Here is a 25,592-nt window from a genome sequence, read left to right on the forward strand (position 1 = left end):
TGAGCACGCACCCCTGAGGGGCCCCCATGTTGAGGATCAGCGGGGCGGATGTGTTGTTACCTACCCTTACCTCCTGGGGGTGGCCCGTCAGAAAGTCCAGGATCCAGTTGCAGAGGGAGGTGTTTAGTCCCAGGGTCCTTAGCATAGTGATGAGCTTTGAGGGCACTATGGTGTTGAACGCTGAGCTGTGGCCAATTAATAGCATTCTCATATAGGTGTTCCTTTCGTCCAGGTGGGAAGGGGCAATATGGAGTGCAATAGAGATTGCATCATCTGTGTATCTGTTGGAGCGATATGCAAATTAGAGTGGATCTAGGGTTTCTAGGATAATGGTGTTGATGTGGGCCATGACCAGCCTTTCAAAGCAGTTCATGGCTACAGCCGTGAGTGCTACGGGTCGGTAGTCATTTAGGCAGGTTACCTTAGTGTTCTTGGGACAGGGACTGCGGCATGCTCAGAGTACACGTCCTGGTAATCCGTCTGGCCCAGCGGCCTTGTGAATGTTGACCTGTTTAAAGGTCTTAGTCACATGGGCTGCAGAGAGCGTGATCACACAGTCGTCCAGAACAGCTGATGCTCTTGTGCATGTTTCAGTATTACTTGCCTCGAAGCGAGCATAGAAGCTATTTAGCTCGTCTGGTAGGCTCGTGTCACTGGGCAGCTCTCAGCTGTGCTTCCCTTTGCAGTCTGTAATAGTTTGTAATAGTTTGCAACCCTGACACATCTGACGAGCGTCAGAGCCGGTGAGGTATGGTTCGATTGACGCTTTGCCTGTTTGATTGTTCATCGGAGGACATAGCGGGATTTCTTATAAGCTTCCGGATTAGAGTCCCACTCCTTGAAAGCGGTAGCGCTAGCTCATTGCGAATGTTGCCATGGCTTCTGGTTGGGATATGTACGCACAGTCACTGTGGGGACGATGTCCTCGATGCACTTATTGATAAAGCCAGTGACTGATGTGGTGTACTCCTTAATGCCATCAGAAGAATCCCGGAACATATTCCAGTCTGTGCTAGCAAAACAGTCTTGTCATTTAGCATCTGCTTCATCTGGCCACTTTTTTATAGACCAAGCAAGCCAGCCAGTACTACAATAGCTGCTTTTAGTAACGCGGGTGTATTTAGATACACTAGCGTTGCTTCCAATTGCACAAAAACAGTCCGCAGGAAGCCAGAAGTTAAATACAATTCTGTTTTAACTTAGCTACTCTGCCGGTGGGGGGAATTTGAGACAATATCAAAAGGATGGTATTATTAAACAGGCGTTCCAAATGTGGGTCTGTTGTAGACCCAGTTCCTCTCTGCTTACCGCTGCTCTAGAGGCGTCACTACAGACACCTTGGTTCGAATCCAGGCTGTATCACAACCGGCCGTGATTGGGAGTCCCATAGGGGGGCGCACAATTGGCCCAGCATCGGTCTGGGTTTGGCCATTGTAGGCCGTCATTGTAAATAAGTATTTGTTCTTCACTGACTTGCCTAGTTAAATAAAGGTTAACTAAAAATACAAATAAATATAGATCTTTTTTTGTTGCTATTTAAACGATTATAACAGTGACCGCGGTCATTTGGCTTACCAATAACCGTCATCCAAAATTCTGTGACCGTCACAGCTCTAGTGTGTGTGTGTATCTGTGTGTACATGTGTACTTTGACTGCTCTGTGTACTGTGCTGTACCAGCCTTGGGGAAAGGAGAATAGGATCGATAGCCCCCACCCTGTCTGCTGATTTCACAACTGGGATGGGGTGCAGTGAGTAACACTGGTGGAGCACACTTTGCTCACTGTGTGCGTGTGTGTGATTGGTGTGTGTTTCCGAGTGGGTGTGTGATTAGCCACACCATTCTCCTATGGAGCCATCCTGCACACTGGTTTGTATTCGTATACTGAATGTGCTTTCACCCACACGTCTCCTATTAGGAGGGAGGCACCACTGGGATGGGTGGTACAATGTGGTATTAGCCTCTCCAGATCAACAGTTGGCTGGGGTCACCAGTAACTCGCCCACTGATCATAGATTCAAACACCACCACTGAGAGAGGCCTGAGCATAGTCTGAAAGTGCCCTCGGGTTCAGATGGGCGGTATTCTGGGATTATGTTCGTGATTTATTTGTTTTCGTCTATTCTGTTTTTTTTATTATTCCGGGCTACCTTTATTTATTTATTTATTTTATTTCACCTTTATTTAACCAGATAGGCAAGTTGAGAACAAGTTCTCATTTACAATTGCGACCTGGCCAAGATAAAGCAAAGCAGTTCGACACATACAACGACACAGAGTTACACATGGAGTAAAACAAACATACAGTCAATAATACAGTATAAACAAGTCTAAATGTGATGTGAGCAAATGAGGTGAGATAAGGGAGGTAAAGGCAAAAAAAGGCCATGGTGGCAAAGTAAATACAATATAGCAAGTAGAGTTACCTTAGAGTTTCAATATCTTACTTTGTTAGTACTGTGTCTCTATAGTGCAAATCTGTTCACACATTTCTTCTGTGCCCCTCATATGCTTCGATTATTTACTTTATGTGTAATGCTAAGCAATGGCCCAGACAATATATGGATCCCTTATAACATTATCATATGATCAGAGGTTTGGAGACGTTCAGATCATCACACTATTCCTATCCCCCCCCCCACACACACACACACACCCCTGTTGTCTTGGTCCAATACCTGAAGGACCCCCCCACCAATGCTTTCCAGATGTGCTGATGTCATCGTCACATGAGCGTTTGAGAGAGCCCGTACAATGCCAAGGCCACTGACCGATGTGAAGTACCAAATAACTATGGCCACCACAGTTATGATCTTCACAGGAGGGCTGCCCACATTCCAGCAGCGGCAGAGCTTTTGGATAAGTACAGTGGTGCCATTTTCAGATGAGCACTGAGGAAGAGGGCACATAATAAACCTCATACTTTATATTGCTTAGCAGTTATGCCATTTGTTTAATCAGTTACGATAAACAAGGGGTCAGGCAACTGCCACACATCATTTGGCGGCAGTGTTGGGGTACTTGATGGAGATTGGCGTTATATGTTTCAAAGCAAAACACCGGTGCTTCATCAACCATCGGACCCCACATTGTTTATTTTTCAATTCCTTTGAAAGGTTTTGCTTCGAGTGTGACTCAATAATGAGAGGCTTCAACTAACGAAGCATTGGCTGTAACTTGCCTCTCCCTGGCCTGCTACCCCCTCAAAGCCTCTATCAGTGCCCAAGTGATGTTCAGACACTACTGCTATCACTGTTAATACAAGCTGTGGTCTGGTCAGTGTCTCTGGGTGCCTGTCAGTCTGATCTGCTGACTACTGCCACACTGAGAGAGACCCAAAGCATGTCATCCAGGTGGCACTGGGCACTGGAGAGTCTCCAGACTGAGATTACAGTTAGACCAGAGAGTTTGTCCATGTCATATCTCGATCAGCCATTCACGTTTCAAACAGCCCCTTCAAGTCTAGTTTTCCACTAAGAGAGAGAGTGGTTGCATGCATAATGTAGCAAAATGCTTTGAAACAGAACATTGCACTCTGTGTTCTTATTGGACAAGTTCACGTTCGTGCCTTCTGAACATGACCCATGCTCTCCCAGGCAGCCATGCAGCCCAAAGAGAACTGGAATGCTAATCAAGGCAGCAATAACACAACACTCCCGGTCTGTCCCCCCGAAATAAAGCCCAGAGCCTGGAATAGTTCCCAGATCTCACCAGGGGGGCCGCAACAGTGGCTCATGTGCGTCACTACTCCAGCTCCATGTATTCAGCATGACCGCCCTTCCCCATCACCCTCCTCCCCCTCCTCTTACTCCCAGAAACCTATTGATTCCTCCATGCCCGGCTCTAAGAGGTGTATGTTTTATTATGCCATGGTTTTGATGTTTCAGAGGGGCATTGAATATTGTGTCAGGGGGAGGTTATTATTTGGTATTTTGGTATGGAGTGACATCTACTGGTTACAGCCTCTTGGATTGCGTTTCACATGAAAGAATTGGTCAATTCCAAAGAGGTTTTGAAAAGTTTAGAAATGTGAGATGTTTTGAAAGGCAGACTCACAGGAATCTCAGGGGAGTAGCATCAATTCCAGTGAGTGTTTTCATTCGTGACTTTTGGAAGACTCTTTGCGATCACAGTCACCTGTCCATCTTAACTTTTTTTTACTTTCTAAAAACCACATTTCTGAGAATAATAATATGCTTTTCCAAAAACAATGTAAAAAGTATACAGACTTCCTATGGAGGTGCACTGTTAGTTGTGAATTGATCTCCATAAAAGGGTGCTAGAACATCAGTACCTACAGTGCCTTGCGAAAGTATTCGCCCCCCTTGAACTTTGCGACCTTTTGCCACATTTCAGGCTTCAAACATAAAGATATAAAACTGTATTTTTTTGTGAAGAATCAACAACAAGTGGGACACAATCATGAAGTGGAACGACATTTATTGGATATTTCAAACTTTTTTAACAAATCAAAAACTGAAAAATTGGCCGTGCAAAATTATTCAGCCCCTTTACTTTCAGTGCAGCAAACTCTCTCCAGAAGTTCAGTGAGGATCTCTGAATGATCCAATGTTGACCTAAATGACTAATGATGATAAATACAATCCACCTGTGTGTAATCAAGTCTCCGTATAAATGCACCTGCACTGTGATAGTCTCAGAGGTCCGTTAAAAGCGCAGAGAGCATCATGAAGAACAAGGAACACACCAGGCAGGTCCGAGATACTGTTGTGAAGAAGTTTAAAGCCGGATTTGGATACAAAAAGATTTCCCAAGCTTTAAACATCCCAAGGAGCACTGTGCAAGCGATAATATTGAAATGGAAGGAGTATCAGACCACTGCAAATCTACCAAGACCTGGCCGTCCCTCTAAACTTTCAGCTCATACAAGGAGAAGACTGATCAGAGATGCAGCCAAGAGGCCCATGATCACTCTGGATGAACTGCAGAGATCTACAGCTGAGGTGGGAGACTCTGTCCATAGGACAACAATCAGTCGTATATTGCACAAATCTGGCCTTTATGGAAGAGTGGCAAGAAGAAAGCCATTTCTTAAAGATATCCATAAAAAGTGTTGTTTAAAGTTTGCAACAAGCCACCTGGGAGACACACCAAACATGTGGAAGAAGGTGCTCTGGTCAGATGAAACCAAAATTGAACTTTTTGGCAACAGTGCAAAACGTTATGTTTGGCGTAAAAGCAACACAGCTGAACACACCATCCCCACTGTCAAACATGGTGGTGGCAGCATCATGGTTTGGGCCTGCTTTTCTTCAGCAGGGACAGGGAAGATGGTTAAAATTGATGGGAAGATGGATGGAGCCAAATACAGGACCATTCTGGAAGAAAACCTGATGGAGTCTGCAAAAGACCTGAGACTGGGACAGAGATTTGTCTTCCAACAAGACAATGATCCAAAACATAAAGCAAAATCTACAATGGAATGGTTCAAAAATAAACATATCCAGGTGTTAGAATGGCCAAGTCAAAGTCCAGACCTGAATCCAATCGAGAATCTGTGGAAAGAACTGAAAACTGCTGTTCACAAATGCTCTCCATCCAACCTCACTGAGCTCGAGCTGTTTTGCAAGGAGGAATGGGAAAAAATGTCAGTCTCTCGATGTGCAAAACTGATAGAGACATACCCCAAGCGACTTACACCTGTAATCGCAGCAAAAGGTGGCGCTACAAAGTATTAACTTAAGGGGGCTGAATCATTTTGCACGCCCAATTTTTCAGTTTTTGATTTGTTAAAAAAGTTTGAAATATCCAATAAAAGTCGTTCCACTTCATGATTGTGTCCCACTTGTTGTTGATTCTTCACAAAAAAATACAGTTTTATATCTTTATGTTTGAAGCCTGAAATGTGGCAAAAGGTCGCAAAGTTCAAGGGGGCCGAATACTTTCGCAAGGCACTGTAAATGATAAGCCTTTAATAATCAGCCTTTAATAATTAGACTTTGTCATTAAAACAACAGAAATAAAACATTCCATTGTCAAGCAATTGAACAAAATAATGGGCTTAGATTTTTGGATGAAGGGCACGTACGGTTCGCTCGACTCCACTCCACTAGGCAGGCACGTGGTGATCCAGTGCCTACCCAACGGTACTCCAGCTAGTCCACAGAGGGTGACAATGCATAGCACGGAGCACTCTGATCTAGATGTGGCTCCTCATAGGGGAGGGAACGCAGCATGGCACAGAGGCACATTCTTTGAAAGCCACCCAGCCCAGTGTCTTTTTCAAGACCCAGCACGTTTGTCAGGCACGTTGCGCAATGATCAGAGGGTCCGATGTATGCAGCTTACGTATGTCCCTGTCTGTCATAGATTGTCCAGATCTATAAGATGCCTTCAACAGTCATGCTAACTGGAATGTATTTACCCTCAGTGCTCAACTGCTGCTGATGGCTTTAGTTTTCGTTGATGTTTCAGGAATGTCTCTTACTGTAGGTCAGGTCTTCAATGTTCGGACCAATTCCATTTAAATTCAGAGTTTATTGTATTTTATTGAACCCTGACTGTATTTGATTAAATTTATTTGAACCATGTAAGACTTTATGGTATTAGCTTTGGATATTTTTTTTATATTTACTTATTTTGTGATAAACGTTCTCTCCCGGTTTTCCCCAGGTGGCTGGCAGTACCAGCAAGATTGCAGACAGGGAAATTCTATTTTAATCGCTCAGCACTGTGCCTGTCATTGGTGTGTGTGACAGATTTATGTCGTCGTCGTTCCCATCTCCTTAGCAGAGAGAGAAGGTCAGAGGTCATATACCTGGGTTGTGTTCATTAGGCACTGAACGGAAAACATTTTGCAATGGAAAACAAAAATGTGTGTTTTTTTATAACACTGTGTTTTCACACTTGTGTGACTTTCAAAAGGCTCCCCTTTTCAATTCCCCTCCAACATGTCTGCCAACATGCCACCCCGGGCTCTGTGCCCTCTTCCCCAGTATACAAATATCTACCCCTGATTTCATTAGTAACGCTTTGTGAGCTCATGGGCCGTTTCAGTCCACTGCTTTCTCTGACCTTATTGATCTGGGCTCTGGCTCTAGGTCTGGGCAGATGACTTTTGGAGATTTTCTTGTCTGGGATCAGGTGAAGACTGTCATGTAGTAAACATGCTAAAACAGGAGTGGGTGATCTCCGATGGTGAGGGCTGATATGGGTGCAGGATTTTTCCCCAGACAAGTAGTAACACACCCCATACTACTAATCTCAACTAATCATTGTCTTCCATTCAGGCTTTTGTCAGTAGAAACTGTTCTCCGTTTTATTGTGACACACTTCAATGTGTTACTGCCATAGTGTATTTTTCTCTCTTGAAAAAAGGACAGAAGTCTAAGCAATGTCATGTGAGAGTTGATATATTAATATGTCTGTATGCACATATTTCATGTATTTATGGTATTTAGATGCATGGTATATAGCATATAGAGCATTTAAAGAGTTAAACCTGGAGATACTGAGAGGGTAGGAGCCATGCTGCCTCTGAGACCGCCCCTGTTTTTTCTGACCTCACAGTTCAACTGGCATACACATACACAGGAAGGGAACACTAGCACAGGCACACAGACACATGATATAGCGAGACTTGCACACAAACAGACACTTATTGAGTTTTCAAGAGGGTCCATGTCTTCAGCTGTCAGAGGGAGTTGAGACTTAGAGGTGGAAGACTGGGTTTAGAAGAATTGCAGAGGAGAGAAAGACACTGATGAGGAGTGAGACAGAAGGGGAGAGTGGGAGAGCTTTCTGATCGAGCCTTCATGTAGAGATTGTTCAAAAAGACAGTGAGAGCCAGACATAGGAATGGAAAGGACAAAGTCAAGCTAGTTGATCTGCATTTTGTTTATTTTGACCTTCATCTGGATAGAAAAGGAATTCCATATTGTCCATTTAAGGGAGCTTCACTCTTGCTTCTACAACTGTTGAACATGTGCTTGGTGACAAACTCAGCTCGTTCTGTCCCTCAACCACATCTAAGGATGTTACCCGGGAGAAAAAAAATGATTTTTTGAAACACACAGCAGCTTTTCAAGAGGCGGATTTTTAAATGTTTTTGACAGGAATGTTGGTGGGAAATACCAAGGAGGATTTCCCTCAAAGCCTCAGACTTTCTCCCAGATTCTCGCAGGGATTGTCTTGCTGTTTTGGCTTTTCTTGTAATTGCGGCATCTTCGGTCCTCTCTGTTTGACATATCATTCATTTGAGCGGCAATGGGAACCAGGTGCGGCGTGAGGAAAGCAGCAGGGTCGCGCGAAAGGAGACGGACAAGAGCACTCTAATGTTCCCACCGTAGCTTTCAAAAGGAGAAGGAAACTAAGGAAAGCAGAGAAAAAAAGTAGAAAGGGGGGAAAAGAGGGAGCGAGAGGAGGAGTGAATAAAGGGGGGAGAAATATGAGTTTGCCAACAAACTGTGTATTCATGGCCCCCACCACGGACCGGTCGTTCAAAGTGCGGAATGGGAATATCTGTGGATCCCCGTGCGCAGTCAACCGGCCCATTGACATTGTCCAGAAGCGCAGGCGGTAAATGCACCACCTTATTATTCCCTCTCACCTATTGTCCCAGATGCTGCATGTAATCATTTCCATGTAAAAAGACCAATGAAGACCAACGTGAGGTTTATAGGAGCATGTCAAATGAAAGATAAGAGTCTGGTTTTTTTAGAAATTAAGGCATATATAAATGTTTCAACCATGTTCTATCCTAAATATTAGGAATTAGCAGAGGCTTTTATATATGGTCAAACAGATAGAAGAGGGGCCTTAAAAACATCTTAAAAGGTATTATAAATACATCAAAACACAATAATGCTGAATTAAAGACCCCTGCCAACTAATATCAACACTTATATTTCGTTTTGGAGAGAAGACTTGCCTTGTTTAATTTTTTAGAAACATTGCCCTGTGCCTTGATATTCTGTTAGCAAAAACGCACATATCTTTAAGATATTTTCTAATTTCTCTCGTTCATCAGGAGGGAGGATAATGAAAGTTCACAGAAGTAAGTAAAGGTTGACCTAACAATTAGTTATTGTGTTTTTAGGAATATCTACTTGGTTTATGAATTAAGTTAAATTATGAATTATTAAATTAAAATGTGAAATTCCGTTACTAAACTGGTAATGGGATTTCAGAAAAATCTGTAATGGAATTACTGCAATTGAATTGGCTACAGTGGGAAATCATAGTAGGCACAAACCATCATTGAGTCACCTGCTACAGTCCTCCCTTCCACTGTCATACTGGTACTGTATGTTCAGCTCATAACTGTTTTCTTTCTGTTTCTGTCATCTGGTGTTCAAAGCAAGAGTGTAAAGAACCACAACCCCCCCCCCCCCCCCCCCTCTCTCTCGATCTGCCTCTCTCCGCTCTCTCTCGATCTGCCTCTCTCCTCTCTCTCTCGATCTGCCTCTCTCTCTCGATCTGCCTCTCTCCTCTCTCTCTCGATCTGCTCTCTCTCTCTCTCTCTCTCTCTCTCTCTCTCGCTCTCTCTCTCTCGATCTGCCTCTCTCCTCTCTCTCTTCTCTCTCTCCAGTTAATGTCACCTCTCCCGGCTCTTACTCACACCTACCCATGACCCCCTCTCTTTCCATTTACTGTAACCAGTATCCTTACCGACTGACACTGGACTTCCATGTTCATTGAAAAGTAGTTGAAATTTGGTCAGTCCGCCCTGGCCTTGATTCCAACATACACAGACGTTTTTTTTCTTTTTTTCGTATTGGACCAGTTTTAATTTCAACATCTACAGAGGTTGATTTTTGGTCCGTTCCCGGACCAGCCTTGATAGGGCGCAAACATAGACCTCCATGATTTGTTCAGATTTGTCTCAGTTGGACCGGACCAAATCTGAACCAATCATAGATGTCTATGTTTCACAAGTGTGGAGAGCACAGTAGAGTACAGTAAAGTAAAAACAAAAAGAGTTGAGTATAGCGTCGTCCGGGTTAGGGAGGGATTGGTCGGTAGGGATCTCCTTGTCTCATCGCGCACCAGCGACTCCTGTGGCGGGCCGGGCGCAGTGCGCGCTAGCCAAGGTTGCCAGGTGCACGGTGTAGCCTCCGACACATTGGTGCGGCTGGCATCCGGGTTGGATGCGCGCTGTGTTAAGAAGCAGTACGGCAGCCTTCGTCTCTCCCGAGCCCGTACGGGAGTTGTAGCAATGAGACAAGATAGTAGCTACTACAACAATTGGATACCACGAAATTGGGGAGAAAAAGGGGTAAAATTCAAAAAAATATATAAAAATTAAAAATAAAAAAAAATATGCAAAAAAGTATTGCATTGCAACCTTTTGTACCTATTTAAGATACATCACCATGAAGAGAGTTACGTTCATATCCATAATTATGCATTTCTGGGTAGTACAGATCAGGGTCACCTGATGAAATTCCGTTACCGCAATCCATTACCAAGTGTAAGTCCACTTCACTTACTGTAGTTCAATAACCAAAAGAGAACAGATGTAATGTCGTAGCTGACACCCCATTTAAAAAAAAAATCTTAATTCGGAGCAGATATTTAAGAGGTTTTGGAAAATGTGGTTACACATTAAAAATGAAATTCTGTTCCCAAACTTTGATCGGCACAATTCTTCCAGTAAATGTGTTTTTGTAAAATGTTCTGTTCAAATTGTTAAAAGTAGTCCTTATGGGTAGAGTTGTATGGTTTGTTAAACTTTGAAATCAATGGATTTTGTTTGGCATAAATTTAAAGTGAGTCTCAGCGCAATTCCTTTACCCTGGAATTGTCCATGTGTCTGTAATGAACATGATAGGAGACAGAGCTGGTTTCAAGTGCAGGTGTTTATTGGAAGGGACCATAGGAGGAGGTAGGGTCCAGGGGCAGGCAGAAGGTCATACACAGTAGGTCCAAAATGGCAACAGTACAGGCAAGGAATAGGCAAAAAAGAGTTGTGAGTGAGGCAGGCAAAAACTATCATACACGGGAGGAGTGAAGGACGGGGAAAAAAACAGCACTCCGAAATAAGTGTGTCTCAACAAACAACACCCCCACAGTGATGGGGTGCAAGGAACTGAACGAAATAGTGTGGGATGATGACATGCAGGTGTGTGAACAGGTGATTAGAATTCCAGTAATTGGGATCTGGAGCGTGAGCTGGAAAAGTGGGCTGCGTTCCGGGGATCTAAATGTTTGAGAGTGTGAGTTGGACGCAGACTTTACAGTTTCATTTTCAGCACCCACACACATCTGTGTGCTTTTAGGCCAGTTTCACTTTAACACAGCTCTTTCATCCTATCTTGGTGTGGGTTTTGTGTCACCCTTTGTTACCACAAGCTATGCTGAATCTTAGTAGTTGTGGGAGCTTTTTTGTTGTTGAAGTTTTTATGACTTTGTTCGGTATTAGGATGTTTCTCAGTGACGCAGCTGTGGATATAGCCATGACTGTGACTGGACTACGACTGTCAGGCTAGAATGATGTGGCCAGAGGGTTTCTTTTAATGAAGAACACATGGCTTCTCAGCACAGGTGAAATCAGAGGTCTTCTGGTCTGTGACAGACTTATTACCACTACTGGCATTCACACCACACACACACACGTTCACGTGTGGCTCACACCACACTCAACAGATGGCAATATGTGAAAGAGACCATTATGTTAGCTATATAGTTTGTACCCCATGGACTCTCGTTCACGTTAGTCTCAGTGCTCCAGTTTAAAGAAGCAAAATGGAAATAGGACTAATTCTGTATCTGACATTTGAAAACGCATGACGACAAACCTCTTCACCGCAGAAACAAAGTCTGTTTATAATGTCAGGCCCAAATGTTTAAAACACTTCAAAGGCAACGTCTAATGAACGTTGAGTCAGGCTTATTTATAGACCAGTGTGGTGGGCCGATGAATTGAACATATGCAACTAATAACACAGTAAAAATCTGTTTAGACAAAAACTATGTATACTGTATAATCTTCCAAATCCTCTAACTAGCCTCTCATCATTTTAGTTTCCGCTAATGCCAACAAGCAGCCCTCCTTCCAATGCTGTGCTTTTCAATATTAATGCTTTGGGCACAACTTGATTAAGCCATGAGTAGGAATAGATTATTTATAGTTAATGCTGAGGAAGAGGTTGTTGTTCTGGCACCACACTGCCAGTTCTCTGACCTCCTCTATATAGGCTGTCTCATAGTTGTCTGTGATCAGGCCTACCACTGTTATGTTGTCAGCAATCTTAATGATGGTGTTGGAGTTGTGTTTGGCCACGCAGTCATGGGACAACAGGGAGTACAGGAGGGGACTAAGTACACACCACTGAGGGGCCCCAGTGTTGAGGATCAGCGTGACAGACGTGTTGTTGCCTACCCTTACCACCTGGGGGCGGGCCCATCAGGAAGTCCAGGATCCAGTTGCAGAGGGAGGTGTTTAGTCCCAGGGTCCTTAGCTTAGTGATGAGCTTCGTGGGCACTATGGTGTTGAATGTTGAGCTGTAGTCAATGAACAGCATTCTCACATAGGTGTTCCTTTTGTCCAGGAGGGAAAGGGCAATGTGTGGAGTGCTATTGAGATTGCGTCATCTGTGGATCTGTTGGGGCGGTATGCAAATTGGAGTGGGTCTAGGGTATCCGGAAGGATGTTGTTGTGAGCCATGACCAGCCTTTCAAAGCACTACATGGCTACCGACGTGAGTGCTACTGGGCGCTAATCATTGAGGCAGGTTACCTTGGCTTCCTTGGGCACAGGGACTATGGTGGTCTGCTTGAAACATGTTGGTATTACAGACTCTGTCAGGGAGAGGTTGAAAATTTCAGTGAAGACACTTGCCAGTTGGTCTGTGCATGCTTTGAGTACACGTCCTGGTAATGTGTCTGGCCCCGCAGCTTTGTGAATGTTGAACTGTTTAAAGGTCTTGCTCAGATCGGCTACTGAGAGTGTTATTACACAGTCATCCAGAACAGCTGGTGCTCTCGTGCATGCTTCAGTGTTGCTTGCCTCGAAGGGGCAAAAAAGGCATTTAGCTCTTCTGGTAGGCTCGCGTCACTGGGAAGCTCGTGTCTGGCTTTCCCTTTGTAGTCTGTAATAGTTTTCAAGCTCTGCCACATCCGACGAACTTCAGAGCCGGTGTAATTAGGATTCAACCTGAATCCTGTATTGACACTTTGCTTGTTTCATGGTTCGTTTGAGAGCATAGCGGGATCTCTTTCAAGCGTCCGAATTAGTGTCCCGCTCCTTGAAAGCGGCAGCTTTAGCCTTTAGCTCGATGTGGATGTTGCCTGTAATCCATGGCTTTTGGTTGGGATATGTACGTACAGTCACTGTGGGGACGACGTCGTCGATGCACTTATTGATGACTGAGGTGGTATACTCCTCAATGCCATTGGATGAATCCCGCAACATATTACAGTCTGTGTTAGCAAAACAGTCCTGTAGTGTAGCATCCGCGTCATCTGACCACTTCCGTATTGAGCAAGTCACTGGTACTGCCTGCTTTAGTTTAAGCTTGTAAGCAGAAATGCGGAGGATAGAATCAGATTTGCCGAATGGATGGCGGTGGAGAGCTTTGTATGCATCTCTGTGTGTGGAGTAAAGGTGGTCTAGAGCCCGACCTGCGCCCCCTTTTCCTCTGTCTTTTCTTCATGCAAACGACTGGGATTTGAGCCTGTTCCTGGGAAAGCAATATATCCTTCTCGTCGAACTCATTAAAGGAAAAAGTTTATTCCAGTTCGTGATGAGTAATCGCTGTTCTAAGAGATGGTAGCAGCAACATTATGTACAAAATAATTTAAAATAAAAGTTACAAACAACGTAAAAAAACTAACAAAATAGCACAGTTGGTTAGGAGCATGTAAAACGTCAGCCATCCTCTTCGTACTACCATCATACTATGGTGCCAAAGAGGATCATTGCTAGACATTTTCAAGTCTTGACATAGATTTTCAAGCTGATTTAAGTCAAAACTGTAACTAGGCCACTCAGGAAGTGGTACAAGCGGGATGGATGTTTTGGAATATTTTTTATTCTGTACAGGTTCCCTTCTTTTCCCTCTATCAATTAGGTTAGTATTGTGGAGTAACTACAATGTTGTTGATCCATTCTCAGTTTTCTCCCATCACAGTCATTAACCTCTGTAACTGTTTTAGTCACTATTGACCTGATGGTGAAATCCCTGAGTGGTTTCCTTCCTCTCCGGCAACTGAGTTAGGAAGGACTCCTGTATATTTGTAGTGACTGGGTATATTAATACACCATCCAAAGTATAATTCATTATTTCACCATGCTCAAAGGGATATTCAATGTCTTTTAAAAAAAACATTTTTTACCCAACTACCAATAGTGATCCTTCTTTGCGAGGCATTGGAAAACCTACTTAGTCTTTGTGGTTGAATCTGTGTTTGAAATGTACTGCTCAACTGAGAGACCTTACAGATAATTGTAAGTGTGGGGTACAGAGATGAGGTAGTCATTCAAAATACTGTTAATTAAAAACTATTGTCCATGCAACTTATTATTTGACTTGTTAAGCAAAATTTTACTCCTGAACTTTTTTAGGCTTGCCGTAACAAAGGGGTTGAATACTTATTGACTCAAAATGTTTCAGCTTTTCATTTTTTTATCATTAGTACAAATTTTGGAAAACATAATTCCCCTTTGACATTATGGGATATTGTGTGTAGGCCAGTGACAAAAAAAAATCTCAATTTAATCCATTTTAAATGCAGGCTGTACAACAACAACATTTGGAAAAAGTCGAGGGGTGTGAATACTTTCTTTCAATGCCATTCCCTCTATATCTTCTTGACTAGTCAAAACCAATACCTTAGCTTTTAGGACGAGACAAACACTTGCATCAAAATGTCTGAATTTCCAAGAAGATATTGAGTTTTCTGTTGTTCCCCTGTACAGTCATTGTTTTGTTGAGTACATTTGACTCATCCAAGCTACCTGCTTACTGGTTTGGACAGAATGCGTTGACGTCACCAGTTCCGTTTTGCATAACAAGAACAAATTTGGTAGCAAACAATGCCCCATGCTGACTGGGTTAAAACCTGTGGAGTGGTCTTATCTGGTGTCCATCAAGCCCCACTGTGCTAGTTTATCTGCACAGCCTTGCTCCAACGACTCAGAAACCACTGGTGACGTCAACGCACACCCACTCTCAGACGCCTCAACCTCTGTGGTCAATGACTTGGGGCCTCTGGCACAGATAGGGAGACAAGTAGGACTGTGAGAAAGTGTGTGCATGCTTGTGTGTTGATGTGTGTGTGTGCGGATGTGCTTGTTTGAGAATATAACAACACACACAAGCCACCGCAGCCTAGCCTCTCTGTCTACACTTTCTGCCCAAACTCTCAACACTGTCACCAACAATAATATTCTCTCTAAACTGCGCGCCTGCGCAGCCGCACACCTCCTCCAGGACTGCCGCCCAGAAGAAATGCCATGCCGCGCGGAGACGCAAGAGATTTAACTTCACTGAGTTCGACCCATTAGTTTGCACTATATTGATCAACGTTTTTACTGTGATCGAATCAACATTATATCAGCCACTTTTCAATGCAACAAGCCAAAACAAATCTAACTTTGCAAGATTTAGTCTGTTATTTTGTTGTACGCAGAGCCAGAGCGCAACGGAGTATAATTCTATTGGCGGGTGTAGCCCACGAGCGGTCTTTCAATCACCCGCGAGTGAATGCGCTTTTCAGATCAGAGCCGCGCGTGTGGACATTTGTTGATATTCTTTGCTAGATAGCGAGTTATTAGCCCAGTTATAGATAAGTATAGGCCAGCAATGGAGAGTTACTGCTTCATACAAGAGCACAAAACGTGTAGGCTACATTTCAAGCTCGTTGAAAAGCCAGTCAGGTAAAAAGCTTGTGTCTTAATTAAAGGGGCAGTGTTGTATTTTGAGACAGGCGTGAATATGCACATAAGCCAATAGGAAAGAGGGGTAGCCTACATTGTCTAATTCGCTGTATGGTAAAAAATAATACTTATTTTTTTAAAGTGGTTTCTTCCATCATATAACACTATACAATGCAATTTACAGTCACCTATATGGCCCATGGTGTTACAGACCAAGTCAAAAATCATTAGTCAAGCCCTTCATAATGTAAAAACGTTTCTAAAAGTCTCATGCAATGTAGGCCTGCATTGAACACCAATAGGCTATTGTAGGCTATTTCATAGAAATCAAAAGCTATTTCCGTGTGAAAATGTTATGTGATTTGCTCCATTGGTTTTGTTGGTAGGTCTACATTATGCTTAAATAGCCACAATAGCCTATTGGCTACTGTCTAAAACTGTAATGGTACAGCCTCAATGTTCACTGTAAACGTGCTCTGGAAGTTGTACAAAATTCTTACAACATTCAAGTTTCCACTCACAAGACCAACAATTTGCTCAGGGCCCCAAAAATTTGAGGGTCTCATTAAACAAACATTCTCACAGAAAGGGGACAGACAATTCTATGTTTCCTTCCTAAGAGACACCAGGCACATGTGACAAGTGGACATCATGCCCAGTGTGCCTCAGTCTTCCTCTTCTTGGCTGCGAAGTCTTAATGTGAAAAGGAAGTGGAGGAACCTGCCTCACACCAGGGCTCAATCACTTGTTTATTGAAAGGCACCTATTAAAGCCATATGAGTCTTGTTAGAGGAGAGCACCCCTGCTCCCCTGAGCTTGTTTGTTCCATGGAGAGCCCTGCTCTGAGTCCTGCTCTGCCCGTTGAGCGCTCATGTTCCATGGCCCGCCTGCCTAATTGTGGCCGCTCGGGGGTAGATGCAAAGGGGGTCGATGCAAAGGGCCAAATCAAGACCTGGCCCGCTGGGGCCCTAATCAGACTCAGCTGGCAGGACGCAGAGGGTGTGTGTTTGTGGATGGTGTGTGGGGGGAAGGGAGGTTGTGTGTGTGTGTGTGTGTCTATTCTGAGTACATGGTTGGGGGGTTTACTCATCAATATAACTTGTGGGAAGGGGGCTGCAGGTTTCTGATAGGGCTTAATTAGTTTATGACCTGAGCAGTCTAACCCATGTATCATCCCTTAACCATTCAGCACAAGTTAATGGCAATCACCTCATCCTTACACGGTGTGCCATTAGATTAAGAGTTTCCATGTTAGTGCTAATCAGTTCCCCAAGTACCGTACCCAACATAATCAATAAGATGAGTCAGGCCTACTTACACTACATGACAAAAGTATGTGGACACCTGCTCGTCGAACATCTCATTCCAAAATCATGGGCATTAATATGGAGTTGGTCCCTCCTTGCTGCTATAACAGCCTCCACTCTTCTGGGAAGGCTTTCCACTAGATGTTGTAACGTTGCTGCTGGAATTTGCGTTCATTCAGCCACAAGAGCGTTAGTGAGGTCAGGCACTGATGTTGGCCTGGCTGGCAGTCGGCGTTCCAATTCATCCCAAAGGTGTTTGATGGGGTTGAGCTCTGTGCAGGCCAGTCAAGTTCTTCCACACTGATCTTGACAAACCATTTCTGTATGGACCTCGCTTTGTGCATGGGGGAATTGTCATGCTGAACCAGGAAAAGGCCTTCCCTAAACTGTTGCCACAAAGTTGGAAGCACAGAATTGCTTAGAATGACATTGTATACTGTAGCGTTAAGATTTCCCTTCACTGGAACTAAGGGGCCTAGCCTGAACCATGAAAAACAGCCCTAGACCATTATTCCTCCTCTATTAAACTTTACAGTTAGCACTATGCAGCGTTGTCCTGGCATCCGGCAAACTCAGATACGTCCGTCGGACTGCTAGATGGTGAAGCGTGATTCATCACTCCAGAGAACACGTTTCCACTGTTCCAGAGTCCAATGGCGGGGAGCTTTAAACCACTCCAGCCGACGCTTGGCATTACGCATGGTGATCTTCGGCTTGTGTGCTGCTGCTCGGCCATGGAAACCCATTTCATGAAGCTCCCGACGAGCAGTTCTTGTTCTGACGTTGCTTCCAGAGGCAGTTTGGAATTCGGTAGCGAATGTGGCAACCGAGGACAGACGATTTTTACTCGCTACATGCTTCAGCACTCGGCAGTGCCGTTCTGTGTGCTTCTGTAGCCTACCACTTTGCGGCTGAGCCGTTGTTGCTCCTAGACATTTCCACTTCACACTATCAACAAGTACAGTTGACCAGGGCAGACATTTGACGAACTGACTTGTTGGAAAGCTGGCATCCTATGACGGTGCCACGTTGAAAGTCACTGAGCTCTTTAGTAAGGCCATTCTACTGCTAATGTTTTTCTATGGAGATTGCATGACTGTGTGCTCGATTTTACACACCTGTCAGCAATGGGTGTGTGTGCAATAGCCAAATCAACTAATTTGAAGGGGTGTCCACATACTTGTATACAGTTGAAGTCGGAAGTTTACATACACCCAAGCCAAATACATTTAAACTCAGTTTTTCACAATTCCTGACATTTAATCATAGTAAAAAATTAGGTCAGTTAGGATCACCACTTTATTTTAAGAATGTGAAATGTCAGAATTATAGTAGAGAGAATGATTTATTTCAGCTTTTATTTCTTTAATCACATTCCCAGTGGGTCAGAAGTTTACATACACTCAATTAGTATTTGGTAGCATTGACTTCAAATTGCTTAACTTGGGTCAAACATTTCGGGTAGCCTTCCACAAGCTTCCCACAATAATTTGGGTGAATTTTGGCCCATTCCTCCTGACAAAGCTGGTGTAACTGAGTCAGGTTTGTAGGCCTTGCTCGCACACGCCAACAAATGTTCTATAGGATTGAGGTCAGGGTTTTGTGATGGCCACTCCAGTATCTTGACTTTGTTGTCCTTAAGCCATTTTGCCACAACTTTGGAAGTATGCTTGGGGTCATTGTCCATTTGGAAGATCCATTTGCAACCACGCTTTAAATTCCTCACTGATATCTTGATGTTGCTTCAATATATCAACATATTTTTCCTTGCTCATGATGCCATCTATCTATGCACCAGTCCCTCCTGCAGCAAAGCACACACACAACATGATTCTGCCACCCTGTGCTTCACGGTTGGGATGGTGTTCTTCGGCTTGCAAGCATCCCCCTTTTTCCTCCAAACATAACGATGGTCATTATGACAAACAGTTCTATTTTTGTTTCATCAGACCAGGGGACATTTCTCCAAAAAGTATGATTTTTGTCCCCATGTGCAGTTGCAAATCATAGTCTGGCGTTTTTATGGCGGTTTTAGAGCAGTGGCTTCTTCCTTGCTGAGCGGCCGTTCAGGTTATGTCGATATAGGATTCGTTTTACTGTGGCTATAGATACTTTTGTACCGGTTTCCTCCAGCATCTTCACAAGGTCCTTTGCTGTTGTTCTGGGATTGATTTGAACTTTTCGCACCAAAGTACGTTCATCTCTAGACAGTACGTTCATCACCAACGTGTCTCCTTCCTGAGCGGTATGATGGCTGCGTGGTCCCATGGTGTTTATACTTACGTACTATTGTTTGTACAGATGAGCGTGGTACCTTCAGGCGTTTGGAAATTGCTCCCAAGGATGAACCAGACTTGTAGAGGTCTACAATTGTTTTTCTGAGGTCTTGGCTGATTTCTTTAGATTTTTCCAAGATGTCAAGCAAAGAGGCACTGAGTTTGAAGGTAGGCCTTGAAATACATCCACAGGGTCACCTCCAATTGACTCAAATGATCTCAATTAGCCTATCAGAAGCTTTGAAAGCCATGACATCATTTTCTGGAATTTTCCAAGCTGTTTAAAAGCGCAGTCAACTTAGTGTATCTAAACTTCTGACCCACTGGAATTGTGATACATTGAATTATAAGTTAAATAATCTGTCTGTAAACAATTGTTGGAAAAATGACTTGTGTTATGCACAAACCGACTTGCCAAAACTATAGTTTGTTAACGAGAAATTTGTGGAGTGGTTGAAAAACTAGTTTTAAAGACTCCAAACTAAGTGTATGTAAACTTCCGACTTCAACTATATATAGTGTATGTAGTCACCAAAGTCCTATCCCTGTAGCTGAAACCCTTTCAGATTGGCCAAGACCATAAGCACTTGGTTCAGGTCCATTTCAACACATTGAAATATCCTATTTCCAATTGGAAAAGGTATTGAATTGAACAAACCTCAAGGTTTACGTCTGACTACATCGCCAACTGGTACTACCCCCAAAGTGTGTGTGCTGTATCTTAGTGGGTGTCTAAATGTGCCTATGAGCAACTGGCCTGCTCTCTGGCTTACATCTGTGGCTATACATGACGACTCATCCAGATGTGATTGACGTCAGTCTCACGACATATAAGCCACCTTCAAACGGGAGTCCCCGCTTACAGACAGGACACACACACACTCTCTCCCTTTGATGTGGGAGCAGAGATCAGAGCCTCCCTGCTTTGGCTCTCCACCCCACCCCTCCCTCTCTCCCTCCCTCCTTTAACCAAATGTTTACCGCTCCTGTTTTTTTCCCCTCATATGCCTCCATGCAGCCAATGCCACACCCTTCATTTTTTTCCTTTCTTAATTTTCTTTTACAAGGGAGTGTTTTTTCCACACAACATATTATCAACATTCCTCCCATAGACTGCAAAGACAGGGAAATCACTTTCAAGAAACAACTATTTGTATTTTCTCTCATGGCCAGCGCTTTCACTTCCACTGATGACATCACAGTCTGTCAAACTTTGTGTCATTCACACGGAGAGCTTGACAGATAAATACTTGTCTTTTGCCTGATGAGCTTTTAATGAACTTCCATTTTCCTCCAAGAATGGCTGAATATCTCTCGCCGATCCAGTTTGTTCTTGATTTTAATGCACCTTGTTTGGACTGTGAGGTAGCAACAGTGTGATTTTTCCCTTTCCATTGGGAAAGAGCATGTTGATCCCATTCTAAGAGGACAGTAATGAAACACGGGAGAGAAAGAAGAGGGTCATACCACAAAGGTCAAGCCAGGGCTGGTCTCCTCTGACGGAGAGATTTAAGAGGACTAGCACTAGCTAATTGCTAACAGATACCCAGCACACAAGCAGAGTCCTACCAGCTAAAGTTCCATACTGTAATACCCACCTGTAGAGATAGGGGAAAGGGCTCATGCTGGAATACCACTTTTTTTCACTTTTTATGCCTTCTTGACTCCTCGCCTAGGTCATGGGATTGAGCAGAGCTGATGGTATCATAGTAAGTAGTCATGAGTTGCAGGTTGGCAATGTCCCAATGAGTAATGTTTGTGTCATAGCAAATGAAAGCAGATGGTAATACAGATGGGTGGTGGTTTGGGTGAGTTACTGCCATAGAAGAGCACTTCAAAACCAAGAGAAAAGCACTTCAGGTAAATGCAAGTCTTTTAAAGAGCTTGGACTTCAATTTTCACAGCTGTTTCTTTCAACTGTCAACATTTGAGGGGGGTTATTTCCTCTCCAAAAGCACAAGAGTCCACGAGAGGCAGGGGTGAAAGTGAGTCCACGAGAGGCAGGGGTGAAAGTGAGTCCACGAGAGGCAGGGGTGAAAGTGAGTCCACGAGAGGCAGGGGTGAAAGTGAGTCCACGAGAGGTAGGGGTGAAAGTGAGGCCACGAGAGGCAGGGGTGAAAGTGAGGCCACGAGAGGCAGGGGTTAAAGTGAGGCCACGAGAAGTAGGTTCCACACTAGATGTGAGAGGATTGAGCCGTGTAGCCATTGGGTTGTAGCACTCTTTTGACAGGCCTGAGCAGGGCCCACCACAGTAGCTTATCTACCTCTCCCAGTCGTCTGTCACAAGCGCCTCTGACGTCACGGCCCCGGCCAGAGTATATGGGTATACGGACGGTGGCATTCTGGAGCCGTTGTGGTGCTCATCTGATACATGGCTGCTTGTGTCTTACCACAGGACCACTGCTGGATAGGATAGGATCCTCCAGTTCCCCCTGGAGTAAGTGAATCCAAAGCGTGTGAGTGGGTGTGTTTGTGGGAGGTGGGTGGGTGATACTGTATGGGTATGGGTGGTATGTGTGTGTATTTATTTGTATCTGTTATATCGGTTACTTCTACACTCTCACGCTTCATGTAGACATCCTGTAGATTTTTGAAGCGGTTTTAATAGCTGAAGTTTTTTTTACCTCTGATTCTTGTTGGCTGGTACAGAGGCTTGTTCCGGTAAGAGTTCAGCCACAGTGCGGAACAGTATAGTCAGTTGGCGGTGAACAAAAGCAAAGAAGGACTATCTTTTGACTTTGCTTTGGAGATCTTTCCAAAAGTTTCTCAGTTCCTTTAGTTCTTAACATTTACTTTATTTATGATGTATGTGAGACGATATGGGTTCTATTATCTTATTGGCTCAAGTGGTACATTCAACTTTTGTTCAGCTGTGCCACACCAATTTACCAGGCCAAACATTCCCTTTTTTAAACCGCTAAATGTCATAAACTCACATATTTGTCATATTAGGTTAATCTGCTTATCTGGATTACACTGTTTATAAAAAATGATGATTATTATTAAAAAAACATATTATTCTTAATCCATTTGGTCAAGCCAGTTAAAGTCCCGAAGTATTGTGCATGTTTATGGAGGGTGGAACGTGTCTGTGTTCAGAACTTGAGAACTGCTTGTTACCAGTAAAGTTGGGTCTCTCTTACCCTGTTGACAGCGAGTCAAGTTGTGGTGTTTGGAGAGTCGCTCAGAGAGAAAAGAAATATCCACCGACGGCTCTCTGATGACTCCATGTCTGTTCTCGGGCAACAACTTCTCTTCAAGGGCTATTTTTAGAAAACATATGCTCATGGCTGTATCTTATGTTGCTGGATACAGAACGTTTTTCCCTTTTGGTCAACTTGTATGAATTGATACACGGTGAATGTATTATGCTGTGGGGTTAAATTTTGTTCGGCTGTTGAGATGATAAATAACGTGTATAACATGTTTATCAGTATCCAGAAATGACTTATAAACACCAGAAGCTAGACCAGATAAGAGAAGAATAGTCAGTAACCTATCTAAAAGACCTTTGGCTAGACCCGGTACAAAAGTATACAGGGCAAAGAGGTTTATATAGCCTCATTTACACGTTAACCATGGAGTTTGTGTTCAAAAGTTGAGTGTTTGACATAGGTTTAATAGGAAGTGTTGAAATTGTTACTCTAGACTGGCACATGGGACCTCAAATAAAAAGTCAGTTTTGTGCCAGTGCTCTGTCTTCATACATAAGCTGTGTTTAGATGTGCAGTTTCAAATACATCATTTTTTTCTTGTTTTTGGTGGTGCACCGCGTTGTTTTGCTACGGGTGTCAGGTCGCGCACAATGGGGTGAGAGGTGCAACACTAACATCCCCCTTTCCCAAACCAGGTGCCCCCCCCCCCCCCCAGTACAAAGCTTACGCATCACCAGGAACACACACACCAAAAAAAGGTCCACTCCTCTATTTTCCAACATTCTCTGCCTCCACTCCCTTCTTTCCTGGCGTGTAAGGGCTGCGGGAACTTCCCCGAGACAAACACACACACTTTGATTGTCATAGGTCGGCGAGGCCCCCGGAGCTGGTTCTCACGCCACTCGGAAAGAAAACAGAAAGGGGATTGGACTTTTTATTAGCTAAAAGCGGTATTTGGGGAACGACCTTAATGTCCATTCTTCCTTTGTCTGAATGACACAGACCTGAAGGCTTCTTTGAGTTTCCTCTGAATCACTAGTCACTAGTAACCCCTATCTCCTTTACCTCGACTAACCTGTAACCCCTGTATATAGCCTCGTTATTGTTATTTTATTGTGTTACTTCTTATTTTTTTGTTTATTTGGTATACATTGTCTTAACTCTTTCTTGAACTGCACTGTTGGTTAAGGGCTTGTAAGTAAGAATTTCAAGGTAAGGTCAACACTTGTTGTATTCAGCGCATGTGACAAATAAAGTTTGATTTAATTTGAATCCTGAGGGGGGCTTATCCTTTTATCCAGGAACTAATGGATTTGCTCTTTTTCCCACATTTGAAGAGGAAAGGAAACATGGAGGATTATCTTTGTGTTTGTGGAGATCAGATGACGTTTCAATATCACCGTTCCGGTTCAGTATAAGATAGTCATTTAGTGATTAGTCTGCACCAAATGTTTGTGTGTGTATATGTGCCAGTGGTCTCCTCGGGAGACACCCCAGAAGGGTGCGTACCACAGTGGGATACAGGGAGGCCTGTCTCCCACGAGTTCTGACGGTAGTCCAGACTCAAAGAGAAGGGAGAGGAGACACTGACTGACGTCAGAGCCTGAGAACAATGACAACACCAAGGTCACTATCGACAGTTATGACCTACCAGACAAAGAGCACCTCATAGAACATCACCATAATAAAATATGATTGATTCGAAGGTTGTGGAATGTGGAATGGCACAATTGGTTTAATGCTTGTGTGATACATGATACATATCCTCCATGTTGAGTGTAGTGTCTGTGTAACATCAGATTTTTTTATTATACTTTTTTTGGTCATTTACATCTTATACAAATTTACAGTAGCAAACACACTTATCCAGAGCAATTAGGGTTAAGTACCTTGCTCAAGGGCACATCGGCAGATTTCACCTAGTTAGCTCGTGGATTCGAACCAGCAACCTTTCAGTTACTTGTCCAACCTCTTAACCTCTAGGCTACCACCCAATCCACATTGAGGCAAAAACTTAATCTTACCTGTTCTCTGGCTGACATTTAAGATGCATGTACTTTAAATAGTGGTCGAATTGCTCTGTGCTCTCTATAGAGACACTGGTGTGCTGGGGAACATCCACTGACTGGCACAGTGATGAGTTATATTTCTGTCTCCAGTAGATGGTGCTACCTGACACTCAGAAGCCCATTCTGTTTCCAGTATTTTTTATTTCACCTTTATTTAACTAGGCAAGTCAGTTAAGAACCTTTTTTTTTTTACAATGATGGCCTACCCCAGCCAAACCCTCCCCTGACCCGGACAATTGTGCACCGCCTTATGTCACTCCCGATCACAGCCAGTTGTGATACAGCCCGGGATCGAACCAGGGTCTGCAGTGATGCCTCTAGCGCTGAGATGCAGTGCCTTAGACCGCTGCGCCACTCGGGAGCCCAGTAGAGGGAACTAACAGTATGAATACCACTGTTTATGGACACTTGTCCTCCCACTCAGTCTGATAATCCCAGGTTTTTCCTAGTGGCATTTCTTGAACTTTGCCCAGGTGGTTTTCTTGGGAAAATATGCGCCTTCATCTACCGCACTGTATTGCTTCTGGAAATAGAAGTGAGTGGGAACGTTGTTGAGAAGAAAAGCCGCCTGCAGCTGGGAAGGAGATCGCCACAGTCCATAAGTGTACTCTGATATCTCCAAGCCTCAGGCTCTGATAGTTTACTCAAACATTAACATTTCATGTGAATGACGTGGATTTCAGTTCTAATGGGCGAGTTTGTTTCACGTGTGAGTGTTTTTGGGGGTTAATTCAGTTATTTTGGATAGAGCTATTCATAGCTGCTGATGCCATTGGCCCCCGTGATTGATGACATCCCACCCTCAGAGATGGCCCAAATCGCTCCGAGGGGACGGACGCATCTTTGAAAATTAGATGAAGGGAAGGGTGAGAAAAAGGGAGGGAAGGGAGGAGGAGAGGTGGGGTAATAAGGCAAGCCCCTCCCCCTGGGGCTCTCCCCACCAG

General features: G+C 43.8%; 1 protein-coding gene across 5 annotated transcripts in view; it reads left to right on the top strand.

The window, feature by feature from the left end:
• LOC139409066 (3',5'-cyclic-AMP phosphodiesterase 4C-like) overlaps positions 1-25,592 on the top strand; it is a 175,871-nt gene that overhangs the window by 108,194 nt on the left and 42,085 nt on the right. For 2 of the 5 annotated variants that reach the window (XM_071153740.1, XM_071153741.1), the window contains exon 1: positions 7,684-8,538. The exons of 1 other annotated variant lie outside the window; for it this stretch is intronic. In XM_071153740.1, coding sequence (XP_071009841.1) covers positions 8,408-8,538 — 131 coding nt within the window. In that variant the 5' untranslated portion in view covers positions 7,684-8,407. Of the gene's footprint in view, positions 1-7,683; positions 8,539-21,007; positions 21,862-25,592 lie in introns of those variants that run through there. 2 more of the 5 variants (XM_071153742.1, XM_071153743.1) reach the window with 2 other exon arrangements.

This window comes from Oncorhynchus clarkii, chromosome 5 (assembly GCF_045791955.1).
Source record: "Oncorhynchus clarkii lewisi isolate Uvic-CL-2024 chromosome 5, UVic_Ocla_1.0, whole genome shotgun sequence".
NCBI lineage: Eukaryota > Metazoa > Chordata > Actinopteri > Salmoniformes > Salmonidae > Oncorhynchus > Oncorhynchus clarkii.